Source organism: Cricetulus griseus, chromosome 4 (genome assembly GCF_003668045.3).
Source record: "Cricetulus griseus strain 17A/GY chromosome 4, alternate assembly CriGri-PICRH-1.0, whole genome shotgun sequence".
Classification (NCBI taxonomy): Eukaryota; Metazoa; Chordata; class Mammalia; order Rodentia; family Cricetidae; genus Cricetulus; species Cricetulus griseus.
Genome location: NC_048597.1, coordinates 81,185,287 through 81,212,435, shown reverse-complemented (window position 1 = coordinate 81,212,435; position 27,149 = coordinate 81,185,287). Strand labels below are relative to the sequence as shown.

General features: G+C 46.2%; 1 protein-coding gene across 1 annotated transcript in view; it reads right to left on the bottom strand.

Annotated features, from left to right (window-relative positions):
* Positions 1-27,149, bottom strand: part of Trrap (transformation/transcription domain associated protein) — a 96,176-nt gene that overhangs the window by 58,004 nt on the left and 11,023 nt on the right. The window contains 21 exon segments of the mRNA XM_035443159.1: positions 224-421; positions 527-744; positions 2,898-3,097; positions 5,576-5,727; positions 6,819-7,019; positions 9,996-10,252; positions 10,802-10,967; positions 11,514-11,705; positions 12,278-12,472; positions 13,010-13,107; positions 13,192-13,387; positions 13,389-13,556; positions 15,074-15,308; positions 16,516-16,594; positions 17,495-17,633; positions 19,955-20,051; positions 21,266-21,354; positions 21,526-21,603; positions 23,361-23,486; positions 23,644-23,700; positions 26,366-26,449. Coding sequence (XP_035299050.1) covers positions 224-421; positions 527-744; positions 2,898-3,097; positions 5,576-5,727; positions 6,819-7,019; positions 9,996-10,252; positions 10,802-10,967; positions 11,514-11,705; positions 12,278-12,472; positions 13,010-13,107; positions 13,192-13,387; positions 13,389-13,556; positions 15,074-15,308; positions 16,516-16,594; positions 17,495-17,633; positions 19,955-20,051; positions 21,266-21,354; positions 21,526-21,603; positions 23,361-23,486; positions 23,644-23,700; positions 26,366-26,449 — 3,225 coding nt within the window.

The following is a 27,149-nucleotide window of genomic DNA, read 5'->3' as shown; positions in this document are numbered from 1 at the left end:
ATCAAGAACTAAGAAACAAGAAAGACAATGTCATGCCTGTGGAGACCTTTGTGGTACCCAGAAAGCAGCATTCTCTGCAGATCTGCTCTGAACTAGGTAACAGGGAAGGTACCTAGAGATAAAGTGTGACTTAGGAGCTGTCCCTGTATTAGAGATGCTATAATGTATCAAAGTCCTTTAGAGCTGTGCTGCTTCTGAGCCTCGGGGGTCACCCACAACCCACCTCTCCAGTCAGGTCCATCATAACAAAGAGCAAAGCTTTGAGGAATGTCTGCTGGTTCTGGAGAACCCATGTGAGTGGAAGCCGCTCCATGAGAAACTTAATGGACACCACACCCCCCAGCTTCGCATACCAGGCCTGCTCATAGCAGCAGGCGCACAAGCGTTCCACGATGTAGGAGAAGAGGGGCAGCTGGCATGCCTGCAGAGAAACAAGCCAAGAATTAGGTGCCGCCGCCATCCCGAAGCCACCAGCTTCTACAATAAGCACCTTCAAACTCAGAGGACACTGTCCAGATGTCCTTACCCTCTCCTTTGAGCCCAGGATGATGCTTGCCACATCGAATATCACAGCTAAGGCCACCTCTCCAATTTTGCACAGTTCCTTTTCTTCATAAGCCATACAGATAGCTATTGCATCAATAAGGACCAAGGGATCCATTCCTTTGGACCCGTTCTCTTCACTGTGGAACATGGCTGTGCTGGGCTGGCTGCCCACCTGGTAGCAAGGTAGCAAGAAAGGACCTGGAAAGAGAGGGAGCAGGCACACAAAGTAGAGGTCATTCACGGGGACACGCTTGACTTCCAATTACAAATCAGCTTCATTTTCCCCTATGGTTTAGGACTCACTGAAGCCAGCACTGATAGTCTGATTACATTTTATTATTCTGTACATGTGTAGATTAGATGTGGGCATGCATGTGCCATGGTCCACATGCAATGGCACACATGCAGAGATAAGAGAACAAACTGCAAGAGCTGGTTCTTTCTTCTACTTGTGGATTCTAAGATTGAACTCAGATCCTCAGGCTTGGCAGCAAACATCCTTGAGTGAGCCATCTCACTAGCCCCAGAACTAGTATTTCAAACCAACCTCCATTAAACTGCAATTGTTTGAAAATCAAGTAGTCTATTTCACATTAAGGCTGTTTTTTCCTGAATGTACCACTATTCAATTACTTCACTCAAAATTCAAACATGAGGCTGGGCATACGGTTAATTTAGCAGCATGCTTGCAACAGCACTCACAGGGCCCTAGCGTTCATAAACCAGACTTGCCAATACATAGCTGTATTCTCAGAACTCTACAAATAGAAGCATGGGAAGCCCAAAGTTCTACTCGGCTAGGTAGGTGCTAGGTTCTTTAAAAGAAAAAAACAGGTGAGAGTCAGCTAGTTGGCTGTGCAGGTAAAAGCACAGGCCACATAAGCCTAATGAGTTTAACCCAACTCCCAGGGCTTAATGGAAAGACAGAATCGACCCCAGGGAGCTATCCTATGACCCCCACGAGCTCACTATGGCACTAAATGCTTGCACACATACACAAATACAGCAGTAATAAATATTTAAAAACCCAAAGATGTGCTTGTTTAAAATGAGAACAATTAAGTATCTTTTAAAACACCATTGATTAGCTATAGACTGGGAATGACAGGTGTTAGTATTCAGGCATCTATACTGGGCTGCCCTTGGGGTTCTGACAGGATACACCCTCAGCTGCAGCCACTAAGAGCACCAGCTGTGCACATTCACTATGTTCCCTTTTAAAGGGCCCTGCCCTGCCCACCTCTCATCTTCCCCTTTCTCTCTCCCTTCTCCTGCTGCTGTCTCCAGAGGCTGGTCTCCCTCCTTCCCCTTTCTCCTTTTAGGATCCCTTTCCCTAATAAAAAGAACCCCTCTGCTTGAACCCTGTCTCATGGCACCTTTCTCTCTCAAGCTGCTTTTCTTAAATTACAACAATGCGTCTTGAGCCAGCCATTCCAGATGGTAACAAAAAAAGCAAGTGACAGTTGTACCTTAGAATGCACGTGGTCACAGAACAATTTGAGAGCAGTGTCTCTTGGGTCCCCAGTCTTAGACCACTCATAAGTTATCAAGATTAACTTTAAAGACGATGTTATCACAAAGAAACACCATGAAACAATCGATGTTTAGCTGTACAGTTCTAACTGTTCCAGCAAGGAGAATGCAGAAGGGCCAGAGTGCATCAGTGTCGCTGGTGACAAGGCTCTAGGGCTCTAAGGGGAAGGAAACAAGCGCTACTGAAGTGTGGTCTAGAGCTGTTACTGCTTCTGGAAAGAGACACAAAAATCTGAGGGTATGCCTTCAGAAACTTAGTGGCAGCTGGCGGGGCCACAGACATTTTCTATTGTGTTTTGTAAAAGCACAGTTTGCAATATGTGAGCACACAAGCAGTCCTGCTAGCACTGAGCGCTCCCCAGAGTAGCCAGAGCATAGGTTCTGGGTAACAAGAACAGTGTGGGTAACAGCCAGGGGCAGACACAAGCACCACAAAGGGGGCATAAAGAGCTGGCTAGGGCAGTGAGTGACAGGGGCAGAAGGCTGACCTTAAGACAACACACTAGAGAGGGGACAATCAGAAACCATCCTGGTTTAATATGAATTCCACGTATTTCTTTTGTGTGTGCATGTGTGTGTGCGAGGGCATTCATGCGGGAGCCTGTGTGTGGAGGTCAGAGGACAACCTGTGAGAGTCAGTTGTCTCCTATCGTTTGGCAACAAGTACCTCCATCCCAGAGCGATCTCATATCTCACTAGCCCACCTGTTTTTGTTCTATGTACTGTTGTCCAGTACACCCAGATGTACTTCCCACAAAATGCAAAGAGCCTGAAACTTAAGTTGGATAAAATTTGGCAATAATGTGCTCCAAACTCACCACACTGCTGGGCCACCGCTACCATGGTATAGTGGCGGATCAAGCTGGCTACGAAGGGCAGGGCGCTGGGCCGCAGGTCTTTGATGACTGCAGACATGAATGCCCCAGTCAGAGCCTGTTCAAACGTCTTCCGGGCTGGAGTGTCTTGGGCTTTGTAGCGGTGTGATATTATAACATTGGGAATTGCTTTTTCTGTAAAGCTGAAAGACACAATTACATCTGTCACCCACTCAGTGTCTGAGCAGTCTGGGGTGACAAGCTGTCATGTCGAGCAGCCTGAGTGATTTCACCTCTTTTCCAATTTCAGCAGCATTTGGTACCAGATATGGACTTCATTTTCACCATTTCCAGTCAGTGTTACAAAAGACAGCAAATTATATTCTACTTAACATAAGCACAGATTTGGAAGTAAACTGTGAAATGGTGGCAGTCAGTACTTTGTCATTAAGGCTGCTGTGATGGCTGAGTGGCCAAAAGCACTGACCACTCTTTTTCAAGATATTTTTGCTTTCATGTTCATGTCTGCTGATGTGGGGCGTCCTTCTGTATGCTGCGAATACGCATTGCTTTTATTGGTTGAATAAAGCCGTTTTGGCCTATGACAGGGCAGAATATAGCCAGGCAGGAAATCCAAACAGAGATAGAGAGAGAAAGAAAGAAGGTGGAGTCAGGGATATGCCATATAGCCACTGAAGTGGTAAGATGCCAGAACATTACCGGTAAGCCATGACCTTGTGGTGATACACGTATTATTAAAAATGGATTGATTAGAAAAAAATGGATTGATTTATAAGAGAGCTAGCCAGTAATAAGCCTGAACAATTGGCCAAACAATTACATTTAATATTAGCCTCTGAGTATTTCATAAGCCACTGTGGGGACCCACGAGCGGGAGAGAAACATGCAACTACAGTGGACAGCAGACTGTTTGAGCAAAGGATCTGAGTTCAAGTCCCAGCATTCACTCAGCATCTTCAACCATCCAAAAACTCAATAAGGAATCTGATGCCTCTTCTGAGCACCAGGTATTCCCATGGAACACCTCCAGCAAACACACAAAATAAATCTTAAAAGGAGAAATAAAGGTTGCTTTATTTTTTTCCTGCAGCTACAAAAATGCATGCTCTGGGTGCAGTCGCTTCACCAGTCACCCACTGTTGTATCTGGAAGGCACTGCTACTGCAGGTCTAACAGTTAGTGATGTTCACAGAGGTGCTGAAGACAGCCTTCATCCTCTGTGGCCTGGTATGTGAAATCTGCAAAGCTCCCAGAGCCTTAAGATCCAGGCCCATTTTTGTCTGCTTGCATCCATCTATGATGAGCCTGTGTATGCTAAAGTCTGGGAGGCCCTTTGTGATGATCAGAACAAGAAATCAGAGGGATGGGGAGGTTTCTGCAAAGCTGATCAAAGGAGAAATTGGCCAAGTGGCTGGTAAAGTGGTCAAAGCAGACCTTTAATCCCAGTACTCAGGAGCCAGAGGAAGGCAGAGTTCTATGAGTTCAAGGCCAGCCTGGGATACAGAGTGAGTTCCAGGACAAGATCCAAAGTTACACAGAGAAACCTGCCTCGAAAAACCAAAAATGGCCAGGTATGGACCCACACGTGCCTATAACAGCAGCACTATGGGGAAGAGGGACGACACAGGAGGGCCACTGGGCTCGCTGAGTGCCCCTAGACACTGATGTCCTCTAGCCTCCCTTCAGAGACAGCCAGTCACCTCCACACACAAGTCTTTAAAAAGTTCTGTGTGTGTGTGTGTGTGTGTGTGTGTGTGTGTGTTTGTGTCTGTCTGTCCATCCATCCAGGAATGGTGGCCCACACCTTAATCTCAGCACTGTGGAGGCAGAAGCAATTGGACATCTGTGGGCTAGAGATGAACCTCACCTACATAGTGACTTCCAGGTCCATCAGGGTAAAGACCCTGTCTCTAAAATAAAGCCAAATTGTAAGAAGTAAATCAGTGATGGAGTGGGAATGAGACTAGGTCTGTCAGGTGTCACAGGCAGAGGCATGGCTCTGTCAGCAGAGCACTTGCCTGGTGTACAAGAAACCTGTCACCTAGCACCTGTGAGCTAGAGGCAGGAGGACCAGAAGTTCAGGTAATTCTCAGCTACACACTGAGTTTGAGGCCAGCCTGGGCTGCAAGAGATCCTGTTTCTAAACACAAAAGAAGAAAATCTTAAAAATCTGTGTCAAACATGTGACATGACCCTAGACTCTTCAACAGCAGGACACACATGAAATGAATCTGAGACCAGTTCTTACTGTGGGTGCCCATGTTCCCTCCACTTTCTCTAAGACCAGGCTTCTCAACCTCCCCAATGCTGCAACCCTTTAATACAGTTCCTCATGCTGTGGTGACCCCCAACCATAACATTATTCATTGCTACTTTATATCTGTAACTTTGCTACTGTTATGAATCATAATGTAAACATCTGATATGTAGGACATCTGCTATGCAACCCCTGTGAAAAGGTCGTTTGACCTCCCCAGGAAGTCATGATCCACAGATTGAGACCCTCTGCTCTAGACGCTCCATGACACATCACTTGGCAAGTTACATGCTACCTTGACCATTTGAAGGGACACACTCCTAGTAGAGCCCTGGAGAGTCACTTCTGTCCCCAACTTCTGCAGCAAGCTGCACCAGTCCCAGAGAATGACCCACACACTTACTTGGGGTGTGCCAGCAGCTGGTAGAGCGCATGTTTGTTGTCCTCCAGGCTCATCATGGCCACTAGGAAGCACCTGATCACCTCCCAAGCCTGCCTCCGGTAGTAGGGCTCTGTGTTGGCACTTTTCAGGCAGTCGAGTGCGGTCTCAATGGCCTAGGACAAAAAGCATAGAATGTATAGCGTCCACTGTTACTGTCTTGTGGGGAGAGCCAAGCAGGGCCAACAGTCTAACAGGCAACCACAAGCCAGAGTTCTGAAAATGGAGACAGTGAAGAAAGTAAAAAGCTGCATAGCTCCAAACAAAATGTAATGGTGCACAGTAATTCTAGCTTTAAGATTTTACTTTTAATTATGGGTATACATGTGCACCTGTCTATCGGTTATGCACATGTTGAGGACAGGTGTCCACAGAGGTCAGAGGGTGACCGATCACTTAGAGCTGGAGTTATGGACAGCACCATGAATGCTGGGAACTGAGCCTACAGCCATGGCAAGAGTAGCAAATGCTCATAACTAACTGCTCAGTCAGTTCGCTAGGCCCTAATTTCACGGTTTAATGAGAGACAACAAGAAATCAAAGAGTTCCGGAGGGTCCGGTGTGGCAGGCAGGCTGTCATCTCACACACCCAGCCAGGTCTGAAGCTCATGAGCTTCTGGCAATACACATGCCTGTCTGCCCTAAAGTTGAAACCTGGAAGATGTCTTCCTTATACTTTTACTTCTCTTTGAAAGAGAAGGCCATCCATCCACCAGCTCTCCTCAAACCTACACATCTGTATGCAGACATACACGCAAACAGAGAAAGAGAGAGACAGAGAAACACAGAGGTACAATTTTATACTAACTCATTTCCAAAGAGCCAGGAATTAGAACAGGAGGATTAGCATAAAAAATGGGAGGAAACTGGAGCCTGGTATACTAAAGGTGAGAGACAATTATAGATCTACTTGAGTTTTCAATGGCTCTCAAAGTGAGGCCTAGCAAGTTCCCAATAGACCAGTTCAGGTGAGCTGGTCACTGGGAAGGACTCTATCCTCAAGAGGCCTAAATTCCTGTGTGACACCATTCCACTAGCCCACAAGCATGATATTATGCAGCCAGCTCCCCAGCCAAGCAGACCACCACGTGACTCCTGCACTGAGTGAGAGTCCCTCTCTCAATGTAGGCTCACACATGTCTTTTATAATCAGAGCAGTCTTCTTAGAGCAAACAAACAAGGCCTCCTTGCTAGCTTCTGCCTTTACCTTCTCCATGGGAAGCTGAAGCGAGGCTTTGCAGTCCGAGAACTCCACAGTAATGCTGGGGCCTTGAACCTCAGTCACAATGTAGTGCAGCTTCTGGGACTCCTTCAACATCTTCCTGTTGCTGCCGCCAAACTTCCCAAGCACACGGTAGGCCACGTGGGAGATGCTGTCTGCAGGGTTGCGCAGTGTGCGCCACAAAGCCTAAAATATGAAGAGACGCTCATTGAAAGCTTGGTCAGGCAGCAAGTTCTCAGTTTACAACCACAATTCCAATTTGTTAGATGTGAGGACTCTTCCTCCTGCCCGGCTCCCTTCTGAGGAATAAGTCAGTGTTAATACAGTCTTACTTGTTTTCTTCCAGGGAAGTTCTGTGTCTTTACTAAACAAACATATTTTGGTTCTCTTTTATACAAAAGATGACACAGGATAAAAAAGCAAAGAGTTGGGGCTAGAGAGATGGCACAGAGGTTAAGAGCACTGACTATTCTTCTAAAGGACCTGGGTTCAGTTCCCAGCCCTGACATGCTGTCTCACTTCTTTGTATAGCCCAACCCCTCTTCCGGCCTCCACAGGCACTGCACAAATGTGATGTAAATACATATAAGCAAATACTCAAACACATAAAAGCAAGTGAATCTTTAAAATAAAAGGCTCAAGGGTCAGAGTGAAAAGCTACACTTCTCAGGCATGAAATGGGATGAGGCACAAGGTGAGCTACTGAAATTCTTGTCCTAGATTGTTTTTTCTTCTACTTAGAAAAACGACAAACAAACCATTCCATTAGAGGAGGGTAAGGGTATGGTAGGTGTTGTTGTTTTGCTGCAGCTGCGGGCCATGAAACATGAACCATAAAACTCAACAAAGCCATGTGGAGTTTATTAGGAAAGGGAGCGAAGGGAGGGGTAGGTGTGGGGAAGGGAAGAAAAAAGAGGTAAAGAGACAGAGAGGACAGGAGAGAAGAGGGAGACAGGAAAAGTCTGGTCTGTCCTAGGGGAACAGCAGGAAAGAGAGAGCAGAAAGAGGAGCAGGAAACAGAAGAGAGCAGAAAGAGATGAGTGGGCAAAAAGACGATTAAGTGGACAGGGTCTTTCTTTTAAAGGGGTCCTTTGCACCTGCATGCAGACTCCATGGAACCCTGGGCTGACCAGGGTACTGCCTGAGTGCATTCTGCCAGGTGACAGGCAGGCCAGCATAATGCTTGAATCCTCATAGTAGGGGTCCCTGAGAGCCAGGAAAAAGAAAAACCAACAATAGCCACAAGGGCCAAGCAATGTCTTTGAATATACATAAACTTGACCACATCTCTTCTGCCACCTCTCCTTGCTCAGTAAGTCTTCCTGAAGGACAGGGAGGCCACCATGTGGTTGGTTTAGTCTCTGCCAAAATGCCTAGGTTAGACCTTGTTACATCCCCCAGAGTGGCCATCCCTCCACATCCAGGCCATCTTTAGAACCTCAACTTAGGATTTTAACACAACCAACAAAATAATGTTAACATGAGCTAGGTGTGTTGGTGCATGCCTTTAATCCCAGCACTTGGAAGGCAGAGGCAGGTGGATCTCTTGTGAGTTTGAGGTCATTCTGGTCTACAGAGCAAGTTCCCAGGGCAGCCAAAGCTACACAGATAAACTGTCTCAAAAAAACCGAAAATAACGACAACATTAGCACAGGAGAGACAAACAGCAAAGGTGGCAGAGAAGCCCACACCTTTGCTGTGCTCAGCACTCAGATTTGAAACTGTATCTTTGTTGATGACAGCAGAGCATCTGAAGCAGGACTGCAGTGTTGATTAAGCTCAGGTGTGCTCTACATGGCAAACACCTGTACGCCCTGCTGCAGAACACTACACACACTGCCCTCACCTGAATTACCTACAGCTCAAAATTACTGCTGTCTTTAAGTCTATTTTCTTAACTTCCATCACAACACTCAATGCTAGAAACCAGCTATAATATTCAAGCTTAACATGAAATCTTGGTACATTTCCTGCCACCAAGCAAAATCCAGTTTCTCTCATGTTCTTGCAAGTCAAACCACTATGAGGATGACCTATAAGGCCTCTCTGCCTCAGGGAGGGGTCTTTTGCTTCTCAGCCAGGTGAGGGTAACACCAAGGCTCAGTGGGTAGATCAGGAGAGACAACACTGCCACTTGTAACTGGACCCCTAGAAATTAAAAGGGACCTTTAACCTTATCTCTGAATGTTCTTGTGATAAAGCGAACTGAGGCACAACACTGCCTGAGCTCCAGCGGCCCCCTTGCTTCCGCTTCTCCTGGCTGCCCATACACGCTCTGGTCAAGACAAGCTCCACTTTCCAGAGCTGACAACACAGTTCTCAGAGCAGGCTCTGCAGTCCTCCCGTGACAAGTGGGTCCTGGAACCAGCTTCTTCCAGTGTAGAGAGAGACCAAGCGATGATCTCAGGATGGGCAGGGAAGGTGTTAAGTCTTGCTTTCAACCCATGGTGCTGCCTCTCCAATCCAGCTTGTCTAGAGGCCCCTGTGTCCAGGAGCTGCTAAGCCTCTACCATGGAGGGCTGGCTGGAAACCCTGTGCTAGGAGGCAGAAGTAAAGAGTCCCCCTGCCACCAGTGACTAACAATCCTATCATAATCACAGTACCAACAAAGTGAAAAATGAGGATATTCAACACCTGACTGGGGGTGATTGGGGGGTTGAGACAGAGTTTCTATGTGTAGCCCTGGCTGTCCTAGAACTCACTCTGTAGAACAGACTGGCTTCAAACTCAGAGATCTGCCTGCCTCTGCCTCCCAAGTGCTGGGACCAAAGGCTGTGCCACCACCGCCCAGCAACACCTGATTTCTAGTAAGCTAAAAAAAAACCCTAAGACTTCAAAACAACCCCTTAGTGTCTGTTATTTTTCTCTTGGGGTGAGATGGGTGGGGTAGCCCATCAGCTTCTCTGCAGTTTTATCGTTTCATCATGAAAGTGAAAGTCTGTGTGGATACAGGCAGGTTCTTTCTGGGAGCACCAGCAGCTACACAGCACCCATACCATCTGCCTTCACACTGGCTAATGGAGACTTTGGTTAGTACATCCCAGGGCTCGGCAATCAAGCATCACTTAAGTCTGCCTCTGTGCCTCTGACTGAACAGTGTGACAAACTGGAGGCATGAAGAGCTGGTGCCCTCTGCTGGTACAGAGGTGGAGGTACACTTACCTGCATGAGCTCAGCCCGCACAGGCTGAATGTGATCATAGAGGAAATCGGGTTGCAGGTTGTCCACACACAACTCCAAGGTCCTCAGGCCTTGGCTGACCAAGGTCTGAGACCCATTGAGGGCAGACACCAAGGGATCCATCAACATGGGCAGATAGGGCAGCAGAGAGCTCAGCCGCACTGGCACCGTGAGACACAGCTCCACAAAGAGGTCCTTCATGTGTTGCTTATGCAGGCCACTCTGTAACATGTTCAGGCCTGGAAACAGGGTTGGAGGGGGACGTTACTTCCCTAAAGCAACGTCAGCTGTGCAAAGTTACAAGCCACTGTTAACCCTGTTAACTGCATCCACAAGTCCCTTTCACTGTGATAATACAGGCTGTGGGGAGTTCCTGGAGGTCATCCTGTGTTTTTATAAACATCTGATGTTTTATAACATCCTGTTAATACTTTTTGTGATGTATCTAGGCAAAGAGAAAAGAACCAGACCTAGCAGCAGGAGGAAATCAGCTTAAGCAGGACTAAATAAGACCAGAGTAAGGTCTGGACATGCGGCTGAGCAGGGACAAGGGCCACCCAAGGCATACTGTGGGAAATTCTAAGTATTTTACACTCCACACCATTGGTACAGAGGTAACACTGCAATAAACATAAACAAGACTTGCACATGACAAGTCCTACCTGGTTTGATTGTAGAAACTAATACAGTTATTTTCTAAAGGGGGTGAGCTTCCCAGCATCCACCCACCTCCCATGAGCTTTGCCAGACAGTGTTAGCCCAACCGTTATTGGAGACACTGTGCTCACCTTGGAGGAGGTTTGGGAGAAGAGGCAGAAACTCCTGATACAGGAGATCATGGCTGCCACCTCCTATGGATCGGAAGAGGGCACGGAGTAGTAGGAAGTAGTTGTAAGGCTCCTTGGCTGTCTGTGCCAGCTCCATGGAGCTGTTCACGATCTTGTGCAGGTGAGGCTGTGCAGAGAGAAGGCAGATCGGTGAGCACCAGTGAGGAGTTCCCACGCCCTTTCGGACAGAGCTCACACACCACTGCATCAGCAGCAAGAAGAGGTTATTTCAGGTGGAACAAGAACGGAAGGACCAATGGTTTCAGCCATCTAGCTATGAAGGATGTACTTAGTAGGTTCCCAGATTACTATACAGTTAACTCAGGATGGAATTTTCTTTTTTTAGGTTTTGAGATGGGGTCTCAGGCTGACCTCAAATGTTCTAAGTAGCTGAAGCTTTCTTGATCCCACTGCCTCCACCTTGCAAGTGGTAGGGTTACATACTAGGCCTGCATACTCTTGATTCTGAATTTTCTATTGTTACCTGGCAGAGCAATCCAGCATTATATGGTAATAACTAAACTGTCGTTGGCATGTGGCCCTTACTTATGGCACACCAAATTTAAAGACTGTTTTACACATGTAAAAATTGAGTCACTGTACGTTCTGTTAAAAAATGGAAACAACAAAAGCCCCAGGACCCCAGAGGCCCAGAGAGCAAGGCACACATTACCTTCAGCATCTGCTCATTTTCAGCTGCAAACAGGGACACTGAACCGAAGACCAACTTGAACAGCTTGAGGTACAAGTTGGAGAGTTCCACATTGGAGCCCATTTCTGGCAGCCGGTCCAAGAGGTACTCCACCAGGATTGTGGCAAACAGAGCCGAGGTAGTAGGATTTGCCAAAAAGGAGTTGGCAACAATCTGTCAAAACAAGAAATGCCCATGACAAAAATAATCCCCTTCCTCAAAGCATCTGCAAAAGGCAAAGTAATGAGTTTCCAAATAAAACCCCCATGGCAGACTGCTGAGAAAACTCCCACTGCCACTTCAGATGAGCCGTGCCTCCAACCAGAGCACTGCGCATTTGCTCACCATCCAACACTGACAGCCTGCATTTATCACCCATTAGCTTCTACTCTTGACAGAAGCCTGCCTGCAGCATCAAAGGCTTGAAAACTTGCTCAAGCATCATTGCCCAATATTTCCCTACAAGCACATCCTTAGGGACAGCTTTTTTTTTAAAGCCTCAAAGTAGATGAGTAAACACAAAACATTCAATATACAAAAAAGCTGAAACTGAAAGAATATAAAGGGGGCTGGCAAGATGGCTCAGCAAGTAAAGGCAACTACGTAACACTAACACCGTGCTGAAGACTTGAGTTCAATCCCTAAGCCACATGGTGAAAGGAGAGAACTCACTCCCACAAACTGTCCTGTGACCACCAAAACACCCGTACGTGCACACGCACACTAATAGAAAAGGGAGTTTATACCTGAAGAGCGTAATTTTTTGAGATCCTTTCCACCATGTAAGGGACAGTAGTCTGAAAGATCTCTTTGAAAGTCAGGGGGTTCATCATGGTGAAGACGCCAGCAAAGTGCTCCAGCACCTCCTTTTCTTCCTTCATCCTCACAGTCTGGCAGTTGGCTACTCGGATGTATGTCTGTCCATTTCCTGCGATCTGGACCTAGAATGGGAGAAGCACTACAGCCATTAGAAGAGAGCCTTCTTATACACACACACACACACTTTACAAAATCATGAGTTATATACTTCAAATGTGGCACTGGATTGAACAATAAAGACTATCCTCCTTCTAAAATCTCTGTTCTTGCCTCAATTTTGAAAAAGAAGATGCTAGGTGTTCACTTCACATCCGGAAAAAAACAGTAAGTAAACTTAAGAGTCCAGAAAGACAACTCAGAGGGTAGAGATAACTGACATCCTCCACTTGGTAAAAAGCCCCTTATCCTTACATGGCTCTTGTCAGAGCATTTTAGCACAGTAGCAGAGCAGGGAGTTAAGCACCAACATGTATGAAGCCTGGGCTTGATCCCCAGCACCACATAAACAGTGTGCTATCCCAGCAAAACACAAAGCCAGGTAGGCCACACAACAAAAACAAACCCACTGGGAGAGGACTCCAAAGGCCAGTTCCATCACTAGCACTCCGTTCTAAGAGAACCTTCCACACCCAGCAGCATGGTTTGCAGCCACTTCATACCTGATAGATATCCAAGGCCTGCATTGCGTACTTCACGAGTTTGATGTAAATCTGAGTTTCTTTGGGTTGTAACTGCTTGTTAGGAATAAACTGAGCTTCTAGAAGAGAGAGACTACATTAAAACCTGACAAACACACCAACTAAAAATGCTGTCGGTCAAAAGAGTGTAAGAGTACAATTACCACCAGGTGCTTTACACGAAGTTATGCCCCATGTGATGGTCTTGACACCGCAGACCAAGGTTTTCACCAAACTCCGGCAATCTGTAACCTGGAATGTCTGCTTATCCTCCTTGTCCTTTTCTCCTTGTTTCTCAAATGGGGGCACAGGGGCCGGGGTCACTGGGGTCGCTGGGGTTGGGGTGGGGGTGGAGGGGGGCAGGGGCAGGCACAGGGGCTGGGGAAGGTGCTGGGCCAGGGGCGGCAGGGGCTGCGGGCACCCCAGGCAGGGCGGCTTCTGCAGCTCCCAGTTCAGATTGAGGCTTGCATTTCTTAAAAATAGCTGAGAGCTGGTAGCGAGCAATGGTGTGGAACTTGAGGACAAAAACCTAACAGCAAAACAAATTGGGGTCAAGAGAAGGAGCCAAAAGTCATCTTCAGAGCAAACATCTGAAACCATATAAAGTCATGCTGCCTATCACTACAAAAGGTGCCAAGAGGGGTGATTGCTCAGTCTGCAAAGTGCTTACCTTTCAAACATGAGGATCCCTGCACAGTTTACAGATCCTGTGCAGCAGAGCAAGGGTATGGTGCCATGCTCTTGTAATCCCAGGTCTGGGGAGGCAGACACTGCAGGGATCTCTGGGGCTGGCAGACTAGCCAGCAGACACTACAAGGTCAACTACAGACCACCAAGGCCTTGTCTTAAAAAGACAAAACATAGCTGGGTGGTGGTGGCACACGCCTTTAATCCCAGCACTTGGGAGGCAGAGGCAGGGAGATCTCTGAGTTCGAGACCAGCCTGGTCTACAGAGTGAGTTCCAGCACAGGCTCCAAAGCTACACAGGGAAACCCTGTCTCGAAAAGCAAAAAACAAACAAACAAAAATATAAAACATGCTGCAGAGATTGCTCAGCTATTAAGAAATCATACATCTCTTCCAGAAGACCAAAGATTCATTCCCAGCACTCCCGTGGAATGGCTCAAACTGTCTGAAACCGGAATCTAAAGCCTCTGGCACACGTGAACATATGCACCACATACACAATTAAAATTTAAAATTAAATCTTTTTTTTAATTTTAGATTTATTTATTTATTTATTTATTTATTTATTTATTTATTTATTATGTATACCGTGTTCTGCCTGCATGTATTCTCTATATAGGCCAGAAGAGGGCACCAGATATCATAGATGGTTGCTGGGAGTTGAATTCAGGACCTCTGGAAGAAGACAGTGCTCTTAGCCTATTGAGCCATCTCTCCAGCCCTAAAATTAAATGTTTAGGAAAACCAAAACAGAGCCAGGCAGAGGTAGCACACGCCTTTAATCACAGCACTCAGCAGGCAAAGACAGGAGGGTCTCTGTGTGTTTGAGGGCAGCCTGGTCTACAAAATGAGTTCCAGACAGCCAAGGATAAACAAAGAAATCCCATCTCAAAAAAAAAAACAAAACAAAACAAAACAAAAAAACAAACAAACAAAAAAAAAAAACAAAAGTAGATGGCCCTTGGGGACATCTAAAACGGTTCTGTGGCCCCACACACATATGCACAAAGATCAACAGCTGCTGGTTTCTGAGCTGGGTGAGCAGGATCCAGCTTTGAATCAGGACTGCTGGAGTGGCCCTCCCTCCAGTGCCATGGAAAGCCTTTCATTCCTCCCAGACACTAACTGGGGTGTCCCTAAGCTGCTCTCTCAGAGCAGTCCCGTTAGACAGATGCTAATTATCCTGAGACTGAAGAACAGAAACACAGAAACAAGCAGTTTCCAAGCATGGCTGCCTGCAGCAGGAGGACCCAGGGGTTAAACAATGTGGTCTAACTCCCAAAGCCAAACTCCTATGTGGCCACCTAAGTCACCCACATTTGACAATGCTTAAGACAAGGAAGAGCAGCCGTACGGTACCTCCAGCATCCGCATCAAGACATCTCTGCCATTGCCGCTCTCCTGCTCACTCTTGGAGCGGATGCAGTCCACCAGGTTCAGCAGGAGTTTGCAGGACATGGTTTGGATGCTGCTGGGCAGGGACTCATCATCGATGTTCTTGGCGAAGAGCTGTACGGCCAGGGAGAGGTCACTGAGGGGCAGGTGCTGGCGGACGTGATGCACAAGGTCAGCAAGTGTGCTGTAGGCGAGGGGTCTGCGGGAAGACACGCCATCAGTGTATCCCTGTAGCCACTGCTGGGACTGCAGTGCTAAAGGGGAGGGTCCAACATGGCCTCAGTGCCTACCCAGACCCTTGTTCCTCTCCAGGCTGCTCGACTGAAAGGCCCAATCCTTCTTGTCTAGCTTCACTCTACACATTAAAAAGCTAACTTTTATCCAAGTCACAAAGTTCCTGTCCTAGTTGGCTTTTCTGGTGCTGTGATGAAACACTATGACCAAAAGCAACTTTATGGAGGGAAGGGTTAGTTGACTTACACTTTCAGGTCACAATCTATCACTGCAGGAACTCAGAGCTTGAAACATCAACAATGGGAGACCCTACCTACTGGCTCACACTCAATTAGCTTTGTTACAGCCCAGGGTCACCTGCCTAAGGATGGTGGTACCCACAGTGGACTGGGCTCTCCTACTAATCAGCAATCAAGAATATGCCCCACAGACATGTGTCAATCTGACAGGAGGAATTCTTCATCTAGGTCCCCTATTGTCATGTAACTCTCTAGATCAGCTACTGACAGTTGATGGCGTCTTGGCAAGGATAAATGTTCTCTTTAAGGCAGCAGTTCTCAACCTGTGGGTCATAAACCCTTTGGGGTGAGAATCACTGCTCTAGATTGTGTCAACAATAATGACCAACCAGAAAAATAGCAAACAGGTACTGGCAGATATGGTAACCAAGGCACAAATAATCACCAACTTGTTCAAACACTAACAGTGTGGAAGGCATGGTGGTGCACACCTTTATTCCCAACACTGTGCCAGGCACGATAGCACACACCTTTAGTTCCAGCACTCAGGAGGCAGAGGCAGGGGGATCTCTGTGAGTTCCAGGCAGTCATGGCTACATAGTAAGACTGTTTCAAAATGTTAACCTGTTAATAGGTTAATGCTGTATACATTATGACCACTGTATGCACATACAACTACGTTTCCTGAGTTATTAAATCATACACATTGTTCACTAACCTCCGCACCTTGGCACAAGTGCATGAGCATACACACACAAATAAATTCCAAAAATGTTTAAAGACGCTCTTTCCTTTTTAAACAACCTAAACATTTCCTCACTTCCAAACCTGCTGCTATTCTAAATCCAGTAGGTAAGTAGGGCCCAAGAGCCTGCCTCAGAGCACTCCCACCATGCTAACCAGGCCTGCATCCTGGGTCTAACAATGCTGTACCTAAGCGTCTCCCGTGCCGTGTATCCAGAGCCAATCAGGATAGATTCATCAAACAGCTTGTCCATGCAGGGGATGAACTCTAGGAAACACAGGAGAACATTAAGGACTTCACAAACCTCCCACAGTGGTCAGCCTGTGGCCTGTTAGGTGAAGAAAAGGGCAGAGAAAAAAACCAGAAAGGCACTGTAAAGTGGGAATGTTGGTTCTACTCTGCCATGCAAACCACCTGCCCACAAAGACACAGTCAGGAAATGTTTGTTGTTAGAGAACTGACCAAGACGGGCTAGAATATGGCTCAGCCGTAAAAGGTTAGGCTCACAACCAAAGATACAAGACAACCAAAGATACAAGACCAAGACTATGGACGACAAGCACACAGGACATTTGGGTTCTGGAACAAAACTGACACACTGCCAGCTCAGTTCTAAAATCAAGTATATTTCATGCCTCTGGCCTCCTGTAGGCACCTGCACTCGCATGTAACTCATCACCCCAACACACACACACACCCACCCACACACACATACACACAGACAATTAGTAAAATAAATCTTTTAAAAGGAGGGCAAATGGGCATGGTGGCCCACATCTTTAATCCCAGCATTTGGGAGGCAAAGGTAGGCAGATCTCTGAGTTTGAGGCCAGCCTGGTCTACAGAGTTTTTGGCTCAGTAGAAGACATGTGTTCAATTCCCAGCACTACATGGCAGCTCACAATTAATTCCAATCTCAGAGTCTGATGCCCTCCTCTGGTCTCTACAGATATTCATGCAGTGCACAGACCTACACAGAGTAGAGTTAAAATACCCATACATCCACATATGTAAAAGTAAACAAAAAAAATTAAAGAAATGCAAAAAGCCCCAAGGCAGCACATCTACAAGACATGCCAAGATCCTGTAGAACCTCTGGGAAGTCACCAGGCCTTGTCCCAAAGATGGCACAGGTGACACAGGCTTTCAAAGAAAAGCTAGCCTTACGGTTTCTCAGCTCCGTGGTGAGGATGTGCTTGGCAGCAATGAGGAGCTCCTTCCTGAGGTGTGCAGTCTCCGCTGGGCAATTGGAAAGCAACTGTAGCATGCCTTTCACCATCTGCTGAGAGTACTTGGTCACTAGCTCCTGTCACAGCAAGGAAGACAACAATCATATGTATGTGGGAGGCGACAGACAAGTCCTATCAAGTCCTATCAAGACACGTTAGGCCTACTAAGTAAGTACCACCCAAAAGGTTTTGGTGTATACTTGTGCTCACACAGAGCCATGCAGCCAATGTCCAGGACAACATGGAAAGATGGCCTTCCATGGGATATAAGTGTGGATGCAGTGTTTGTAATGCTCTATTGTTTTATAAATTTCAACAGTGAATACACATCATTCCCTCATTAGAGAGAAAATGCTAAAGCTTGTTTAAATAAATACTCAGGGCTAGAACAATGGCTCGGCCGTCAAGGGCACTGGCTGCTCTTCCAGAGGACCCCCATTCAGCTTCTAGCACCCATGACAGGTGGCTCACAACCACCTGTAACTCCAGATCTCGAGGATCCAATGCCCTCCTCTGCCTTCCACAGGCAGGTGCACACACACAGGCACATCTTTTTGAAGTAGTAAATGTCCAGGCATGGTAGCACAAGCCTTTAATTCCATCACTCAGGAGGCATATGTAGGTAGATCTCTGTGTGACCACCCTGGTCTATCTAACAAGTTCCAGGACTCAAAACTCAACCAGTTCTCTTTTATAGGGTTTCTCTGTGGTGGCCCTGGCAGCTGTCCTGGAACTTGCTCTGTAGACCAGGTTGGCCTCGAACTCACACAAATCCACCAGCCTCTGTCTCACCAGTGTTAGGATTAAAGGCGTGCGTCACCAATGTCCGGCTCACTCAGTCCTCTTAGTTATCGCCCAACATGAGCTGAGAGTGACAAGAGATTGACTGTGGTGATTCTGAGGAGCTCTCAACAGTCTCTTCCTGACTCAAACACTAAGGGATAAAATCTCCACTTCTGGCCATGGTGGTCAACACCCACAATCCAGCACTCTGGAGATCATGGGTTGAAGGCCACCCTGGGCTACACAGTGAGACTGTAATCTAAAGTAATTTTTATTTTAAAACAATTGTTAAACCCTTACAGAGTTCTACACCAGCTGAGACCCTGTCGCCAAAAACAAAAAGCCTGAGAAACAAAACATAATTCCATTTTGAGATCAGAATTGCACTTACTCCATACTTTAGAACAATGTTGACTGCCTGCACCAAATTTTTATTGAAAAATTACATAGCTTCCTGGGTGGTGGTGGTGGCTCACACCTTTAATCCCAGCAATCGGGAGGCAGAGGCAAGCAGATCTCTGTGAATTCAAGGACAACCTGGTTTATAGAGTGAGTGCCAGAAGAACCAAGGCTACACAGGAAAACCCTGTCTTGAAAAACCAAAACAAACAAAAAAATTATATAGCTTAAGTAAGCCAGGTCTGAGGTTAAGTCTAAAATTCCAGTTCTTGAGAGGCAAAGGCAAGAGGATCACTGCAAATTGGAGATTGGCCTGTTACCACAGCAAACCATGACAATCAGGCTGTGTAGTGAGACCACATCTCAAGAAAGAAGATGGGGTTGGGGGAGTAAGATGCCTCTGGAGGTAACTCCCATGCAAACCTGGTGACCAGAGTAAGCAGAGAATCAACCACACACACACACACACATACACTAAAACTTATTTAAAAAGAAAAACAAACCCATGTAGCCTACTGATGGAGCTCAGGTCCCCTTCCCCTTTCCTTCTGATTTAAGAGACATGACATCTCAGCACTCCTGCCTAGCAAAGGACAGCAGACACAAGCTACAGACACCATACTAGAAAGCAGAAAAGGCAAAAACTATGGGGACAAAAAAACAGAGCAAAGTTTTCCAAAACTGGAGATGCCATGATGAAACTTACTCCAACTGGCCATGAAACTTTAGGGGGATAGAAACCTATATGTTAATGAATTGACTGGAAGCAATGGTCAACTCAAGGACACATACACAGAAAATGAATTTTACTCCATGTGAAATATAGCAAAACCAGAGTAGGGCAAGAACTCAGTGGCTAAGTGTTTGACATGCAAGAGAATCAGAAACCAGATGGCCAGAACCTACATAAACTCTGTGTGGGCAGGGCAGTATTAATTCCACCCTTGAAGGTAGAGACAGGATCCTGAGCATGGTGCTGATAGGGCTAAATATACAATGAACACTGGGTTTGACTTAAGAGACCCTGCCTCAGAAAGAAAAAGGCAGAGAGCGATCTAGGAAGATTCCCTACACCAACGCCTGGCCTCTACATATACTTGAACACATGTGCATTCATTTATAAACACACATACATCACATACTCACAAATAGACACTTACTCAAAGCATACACATACACATGAAAGAAAAAAAGGAAATCAAGCCCAGGAACTTACTTGGTAAATTCTGATGATATAGGCTAAAAATGACAATGTTTTGATCTGAGCAGCAATGAAGTCAGCATACAGCTCCTTGTTGTAAAGCTTATGTTGCCTGGGCAGGAAATAAATACAAGTCCAAAGTCAGTTCTTCAGGTGACTTGGAATTAAACACCTACTGTAACTACTAAGCCATGAAGTTCCCTCGTTTCTATACAGACCAAAAGCACCACTGCAACAAATGCATCTACGTTTACGCAGCTTCAAATCACATGAAAGGGACTAGAGAAACAGCTCAGTGGTTAAGAGCACTTGTTGTTTACAGAGAACCCAGGATTTCCAGCATCCAAGTTGAACAGCTCATAACCTCCAGAAACTATAGTTCCAGAGGAATCCGATACCCTCTTCTGGTCTCCACAGGCACTGGATATACCCACACATAGGCATGTACACATACACATAATTTTTAAAAATGAAATGAAAATTGCCTAATAGTTCTAAAAGGCGCACGCCTTTAATCTCAGCACTTGGGAGACAGAGGCAGGAGGATCTCTGAGTTCCAGGCCAGCCTGGTCTAGAGAGCGAGTTCCAGAACATGCTCCAAAGAGGCCCAAATCAAACCATATCATACCACCCCTAATGTGGATTCCCTATCATCCATGCCGCATGATCTGTATTCCTCAGGGCACCTGTGTGCTTAATACAAGCTCTGGGAATGGCTGGAGAGGGCCACTCCTCAGATGCTCCTCACAGCCAGAGGGCTGCATGTCAAGAGAGGGTGTCCTTAAGGAATGCTATTTAGTTTAAGACAAGGATGGATCCAGTGAGCTTGTTCCTCCTCAGCAGGGAGCCCTGGAAATCAAGCATGCTGCCAGTTTCCTCAAAGAAGAGCCAGAACAAAAAATACCTAGGGACACTGGGAAAATTCTAAGATGAGAGAAAACAACCTACTGGAACTTCTTTTCAGCTAAGAGGCCCAGGCCATGGCTCAGCAGCTAAAGGTACCTGCTGCCAAGACTGACAACCTGAGCTCAATCCCTGGGGCTCACAAGGTGGAGAGAACTAACTTCTGCAAGTTGTCCTGACCCCACAGCACAGCATGGACATGCACATACTCACATCCACAGACACACAGATGGAGAAAACCAAAACTGTTAAAAGGAACTACAACATTCATAGCCACCACTACTTCAATAGGAGTATAAAATAGCTTGTTTAAGCACACTGTAACACTCATAACTCTCACATCTCAAGAAGGGGAGCATTGACAACCACTAGTTGGAAAAGGCCCTATGCCATCAGCTCCATCTTGGCCTGAGGTACACTTACCTGGCTTGTGCAGAGACCTGGATCGCAATAGTATTCATGATCAAGGGCACAAACTCAGCAACGACATTGTGGATGTTCAGTTTGTACAGCTGTAGGAAATAGCAGAGTTCAGAGCTTTCACATTCATCTACCACAGAATGATCTAGCATACCATAGAGACATCCATGAGCATCTGGGCTTCATGTGCATCTTATTCACTGAAGGAAATTAGACGTGAACTTTCACATGAAAAAATAAAAATGATTGAGGGGTACACATACCTGGTACATTAGTACAACAATGATGGGCAGCTCAGCCAGGACTTTCAGTGAAAGTGACCCTCGTGGGATGATGGAATGCTGTGAGATGCAGACAGGAGAGACAACCATCAGCTCTATGGCATCTACAAGTCTAGCCAGCCCCACTAAGGACCACAATGAACACAGACGTTGACATATGCTTGCAAATATCTGTGGGGGAACCAAACTAAGTACACAGGACTGTTACTTCACAGAGGCAAAATCTTGGGGGTGGGGGGTAGAATCCAAACAGATTCAAATCCCCTAAGGAATCTGGGGGTCCTGTGAGGGTAGGAAGTCTGGTTTGGAGACAAGGTCTCCCTACATGTTCTTGGCTGACCTCAAACTTATAGTGATCCTTCTGCTTCCTGCCTCTACACCCTAAATGTTGGGATTGCGAGCATGCAACACCAGATCTAGCTGTCTGATTTTTGAAAGTCTCACTGTGTAACTCAGGCTGGCCTTGAATTCACTACTTAGCCAAAATGAACTTGAAACTCACAGCAATCCTCCTGCCTCAGTCATGTGCCCACCATATCCTGTCTGTCTGTGTCTGTCTGTCTGTCTGTCTGTCTGTCTGTCTGTCTATCTATCTATCTATCTATCTATCTATCTATCTATCTAGAGAGGGTCTCATAATGTAGACCAGGCTGGCCTCAAACTCACAGAGATCCACCTACCTCTGCCTTCCCAAGAGCCAGTACTAAAAGTGTGTGCCACCCAGCCCAGCAACACACCCAGCTTTTTAAGCAACTACCTGACTTAAAAAAAAAAGAAAAACTTCAAGAGTCCAATTCAGCCTATAGGTTTTAATTAACAGGTTTTAATTAACAATATTTATATGCAGAAAAAATGCTTATAGGAAATCCAGGAGAGAGCTGAATGAGCTTATTAAGGATCTTAAAACATGAAGAAAGGCAGACGCACACTACCTGCGAGCAATGGACTGAGCTTTGCTTAAAATTCAGTTTTGGTTCTCCTCAGCACAAGCTGAAGCCTTGTCTCAGTATAAGTACAAATGCTAAAATGCCTTCCTTTAGGCTGTCACATGTAGCCCAAGCTGGCATCCAACTTGCTATGCAACAGAGGAGAGCCTTCAACTGATCCCACACCTCCCTAGTTCTAGGATTACAGGCATATACCAGCATGCTCAGTTGACCCTGCTGAGGACAGAGCCCTGGGCCTTCCTGCATGCAGGCGGGCAGGCGGGCAGGTGGGCGGGCAAGCATTCCTCCAATAGACACATGCCCTTAGCCCCAGTAAAACATTCTTAACTTAGCCCCCTAAATGAGTCATGGCAAAAGGTCACCACATCTCTCCTACGTGACAGACAACACTCGAATTACCTCTGCAAAGCCTAAGACAGATTTCCAGATAAAAACAGGAAAAACAAGGTTGAGGGGAAGGTTCACTAACTTTTTTGAGTCAGGAAACCAGAATAGGGCTGGGGCACCATCCATCCAGGTCCTCTCTGGCCCAGGGAGCTTCAATTTTACCTATAGCTTCAAAGGACTTCTAGCAGATCAGAACCTCTCTGCCCCCAGGCCTCGCCTGCTGCTCTTGCCAGCAGGAGACCCTGGTTTTCTCCAGTGGGCTGGTCTTTAGAGCCAAACATCACTGGTGCCCAAGGGTTCACCTTCACCACTCCAAGACACATGGCAGGCCCAGGCTTATGCCTCCAGGTAAAGGAAAGAGAAAAGAGAAAAACAAACCGTCTAAGATCTCTTCTTGCCCTGTACCAAATAGAGAAGCCACGGATTTGGAGAGAGAACACAGTAAGGAGACAAAGCCATCAGGAGGATGGGAGGGACACCCACCGTACGGGTCTCGCTGTCTTCCCGTTCAGGGTTGACCTTCACAGCAATTGTGGTGATCATACCAACCATTTCTGGAGGAGGCACTGTGTTTTCAGGGATCCCCTGAGGATTCTCAAAGTAGCGGTTCTACACAGAAAGAACACAGTAATGGCAGCAAACAGTGTGTCATGTGGTGTTCAGCACTCCCCATCCTAAAACCAGAAACCCCACCCCAGTCACTTCTTCAAATCCCCTTTGGGACAGGTGGTAAATAAATAAATTCAAACTTTAATAATAAACATACCACTACTTTTGGAAGCTCCTTGTAAATCTGCTTCACAAAATCCAAAAAGTGATGAATCTAGAAAACAAAACCAACAAAAACCAGAACACTTCATTTTAGGAAATACTTACAGGGCCAGTGCTGCCTCAGGGGGTAAAGGTGCTTCCTATTCAAGCCCCACACCTCGCTGATGCCTGAAGACATACCTGAGATTTCCTCTGACCTCCACACATGTGCTTAGGCACACCTGCCACCTCCACTCCACAAATTTTTTTTAATGATATTAAAAGGTAAGGAACTGTTTCAGGCAAGATACAAATGGGCACACAAACAAAACAAAACAAAACAAAACAAAAAAAAAAAAAACAGAGAGAGAGAAAAAAAATGAGACCAAAAGACCCTGATGTACAGAAACCAATTTTCTATCTCAGAAATAGCCAAAGAATGAAAGCTAAGGAAAGGTATATATACTCTTCAGAAAACAGTGAACTGAAGGTTGGCTGCTCTTACAGAGGAACCAGACTGGATTTCCAGCATCCACAGATCTGGTAGCTCACAGCTGCCTACTCTAACACCAGTTCTGGGAGATCTAGCATGCTTTTCTGATCTCAGATAGCAACTACACACACAATACACATCCATCAAGAAGGCACATACAAGCCGGGCGTTGGTGGCGCACGCCTTTAATCCCAGCACTCGGGAGGCAGAGGCAGGTGGATCTCTGTGAGTTCGAGACCAGTCTGGTCTACAAGAGCTAGTTCCAGGACAGCCTCCAAAGCAACAGAGAAAGCCTGTCTCGAAAAACAAAAACAACAACAACAAAAAAAGAAGGCACATACATATTTAACACACGTGTTTGAGATGGTACTCTTATACCACCAAGGGAATCAAAGCAACCAGGCTTCCCAGAATCAGCCTGGAACACATGAGAAGCACTACAACTATCCCCTGACTCAGTCACCCCGCTCCTGCAAACCTAGTTAATGAAATAACCTGATCCATAAACAAAGACTATTTGGCAATAGCCATTAAGAAGAAAACTTGAACTGGGTGGTACGTAGCTCCCAGCACTCAGGAGGCAGAGGCAGGCAGATCTCTTGAGTTTGAGGCCAGCCTAATCTACAAGATAACCAGAGCTACTTCCCTTTCCGCCGACCGACCCAGGAACTAGAGCCCTCATCCAGTGGCTGATGGAAGCAAAGACAGACATCCACAGATATACACTGAGCTGAAATCTGGAATTTAGTTGAAGAGAGGGAGGAATGAAGAACGAAGGGGTCTGTACCAGGTTGGAGAAACCCACAGGAACAGTTGGCCTGAACAAGGGAGAGCACATCGACCCCAGATGCTGTCAGGGAGGCCAGTACAAGACTGATCCAGACCCCTGAACATGGATGTCAATAAGGAGGCCTCTGCACTCCAGGGAGCCTCTGGTAGTGGATTAGTATTTTTCCCTGGTGCAAGAAAGAACTTTGAGAACCCATCCCACGTGAAGGGTTACACTATGGCCCTGGACACATGGGGAAGGGCCCAGGACCAGCAAAGGAAGATTTGGTGGACTTTGCAGAGCCGCCGTTGAGGGCCCTACCCTGCCTGGGGAGTGGTGGATGGATGGGGTGGGGTGTAGGCTGGGAGTGGGGGAGGAGGGATGGGGGTGAGGGGAGGGAGAGGGAGAAGGGACTTACATGTGAAACAAGCTTGTTCCCTAACTAAAACTAATAAATAAATTTAAAAAAAAAGATAACCAGAGCTACACAAGAAAAACCCATATCAAAGGAAAAAAAAAAAAGGAAAAAAATTGAAAAGATTTAAAATGCCCAGAAATAAGATCATAAAAAGAAAATCAAAGCTGGAGAGGTGGCTCAGGTGTCCAGAGCAGTTTCTGCTCTAAAAGAACATTCGTTCAGTTCCCAGCACCCACACTGGGTGGCTTACAACCACATGTATATCCATCTTCAAAGGGTGTGGCATCCTCTTCTGTCCTCCATGCACACTTGCACACATGTCAATTACAGGGCAAAGAACTTGGCTCCCAAAAGCTACAGATCACCCAGCATTGCTCTGCTACTGCAATACGGAGCTGAGATGCAAACCCAGTTCCAACTTCAAAATTCCCCTTTATTCCTTACCCAAAAGAAGATGGGTGGAACTTCCAGTCCATCACATAAGAGCTTGAGCTGACCCACCACCCTGGTCACTTACTGCACTCCAACTACTAAGAAAATCCAGGGAGATATCTGCACACTCGTGCAAAAAGAAATCATAAAGACATCTTTAAAAAGAGGGAGGATAGTGGAGTATGGAGCAGGGATATGCTTGAAGTGTGCTATGTACTTGTGCTATGCACAAGACAGAAAGGAGCAGGGGAGAGTAGGGGATACAGAATTTCTCCCAACTAAGGCTCTATTTTCTACACAGTACTTGTTCAGTCAACTCAAACAAGGTTAAGGGCCAGTTGACTCATATAAGGGAAAGGGTCAGTCAACCCATATAAGGGAAAGGACTAGTCAACTCGTATAAGGGTAAGAGCCAGTCAACTCATTTAAGGGAAAGGGCCAGCAAGATGGCTCAGAAGGCAAAGGTACTTGCCACCAAGCCTAACAATCTGAATTTGATTCCTGGGACCCATGTAATAGAAGGAACCAACCACCCCAAGTTGACCTCTTGAAAACTAAGCACATGCCATGTCACATATGTATATACACACACAAAGAGAAATAAACAAATAAATACAATAACTTACTTCTTGCGTGATTGGTGGCCTGAACTGTTTGTGCAGTTCAATAATTATTCTTAGACAAATAAGAACATTTTCTTCATTTTCAGTCTTTAAACAACAACAACAAAAAAATCAAGTTATATTTCTGAAGACATTGCAATCTCAAGTTAAGACAAATTGTTGGCAGGCATGGTGATAAACACCTTTAATACCAGCACTTGGAAGACAGAGGCAGGCAGAGCACTTTAAGTTTAGGGCTAGCCTGATCTCAAAGAGTGAGTGCCAAAAAACAAAAACGGTCTAGGCATTTGTAAATCAGACACAGCGGTCCTAGACAGAAAGAGCCATGGTCTTTGTGGACCATCTGAACAACATCCCACCAACATGTTAGAGTAACACTGAGACAGGTGACCTGGTGAATATGACACAGAGGAAAGTCATGCAATAAATTACTGCCTCTTCCATCCTTTTGATATAGGGTCTCATGTATCCTAGGCCTGGCATGACTCACTACATGTCTAAGGATGACCTTGATCACCTGAATGCTGGGATAACAGTTGTGCTTCACCTAGCCTGGTTTATGTAGTACTAAGGATGGAACACCAGGGTTTCATGCATGCTAGGCAAGTACGCCACCAGCTCAACTATATCCCCAGTCCTGAATTAACATTGTTTTGTTTGAAACAGGGTCTTACTGTGTAGCCCTGTCTGGCTTGGAACTCATTATGTAGACCAGGCTAGCCTCAAGCTCCCTGGGAGTAGTCTGCCTCTCTCTCCCCCAAGTGTTGGTATTAGAGGGGTGCACCAC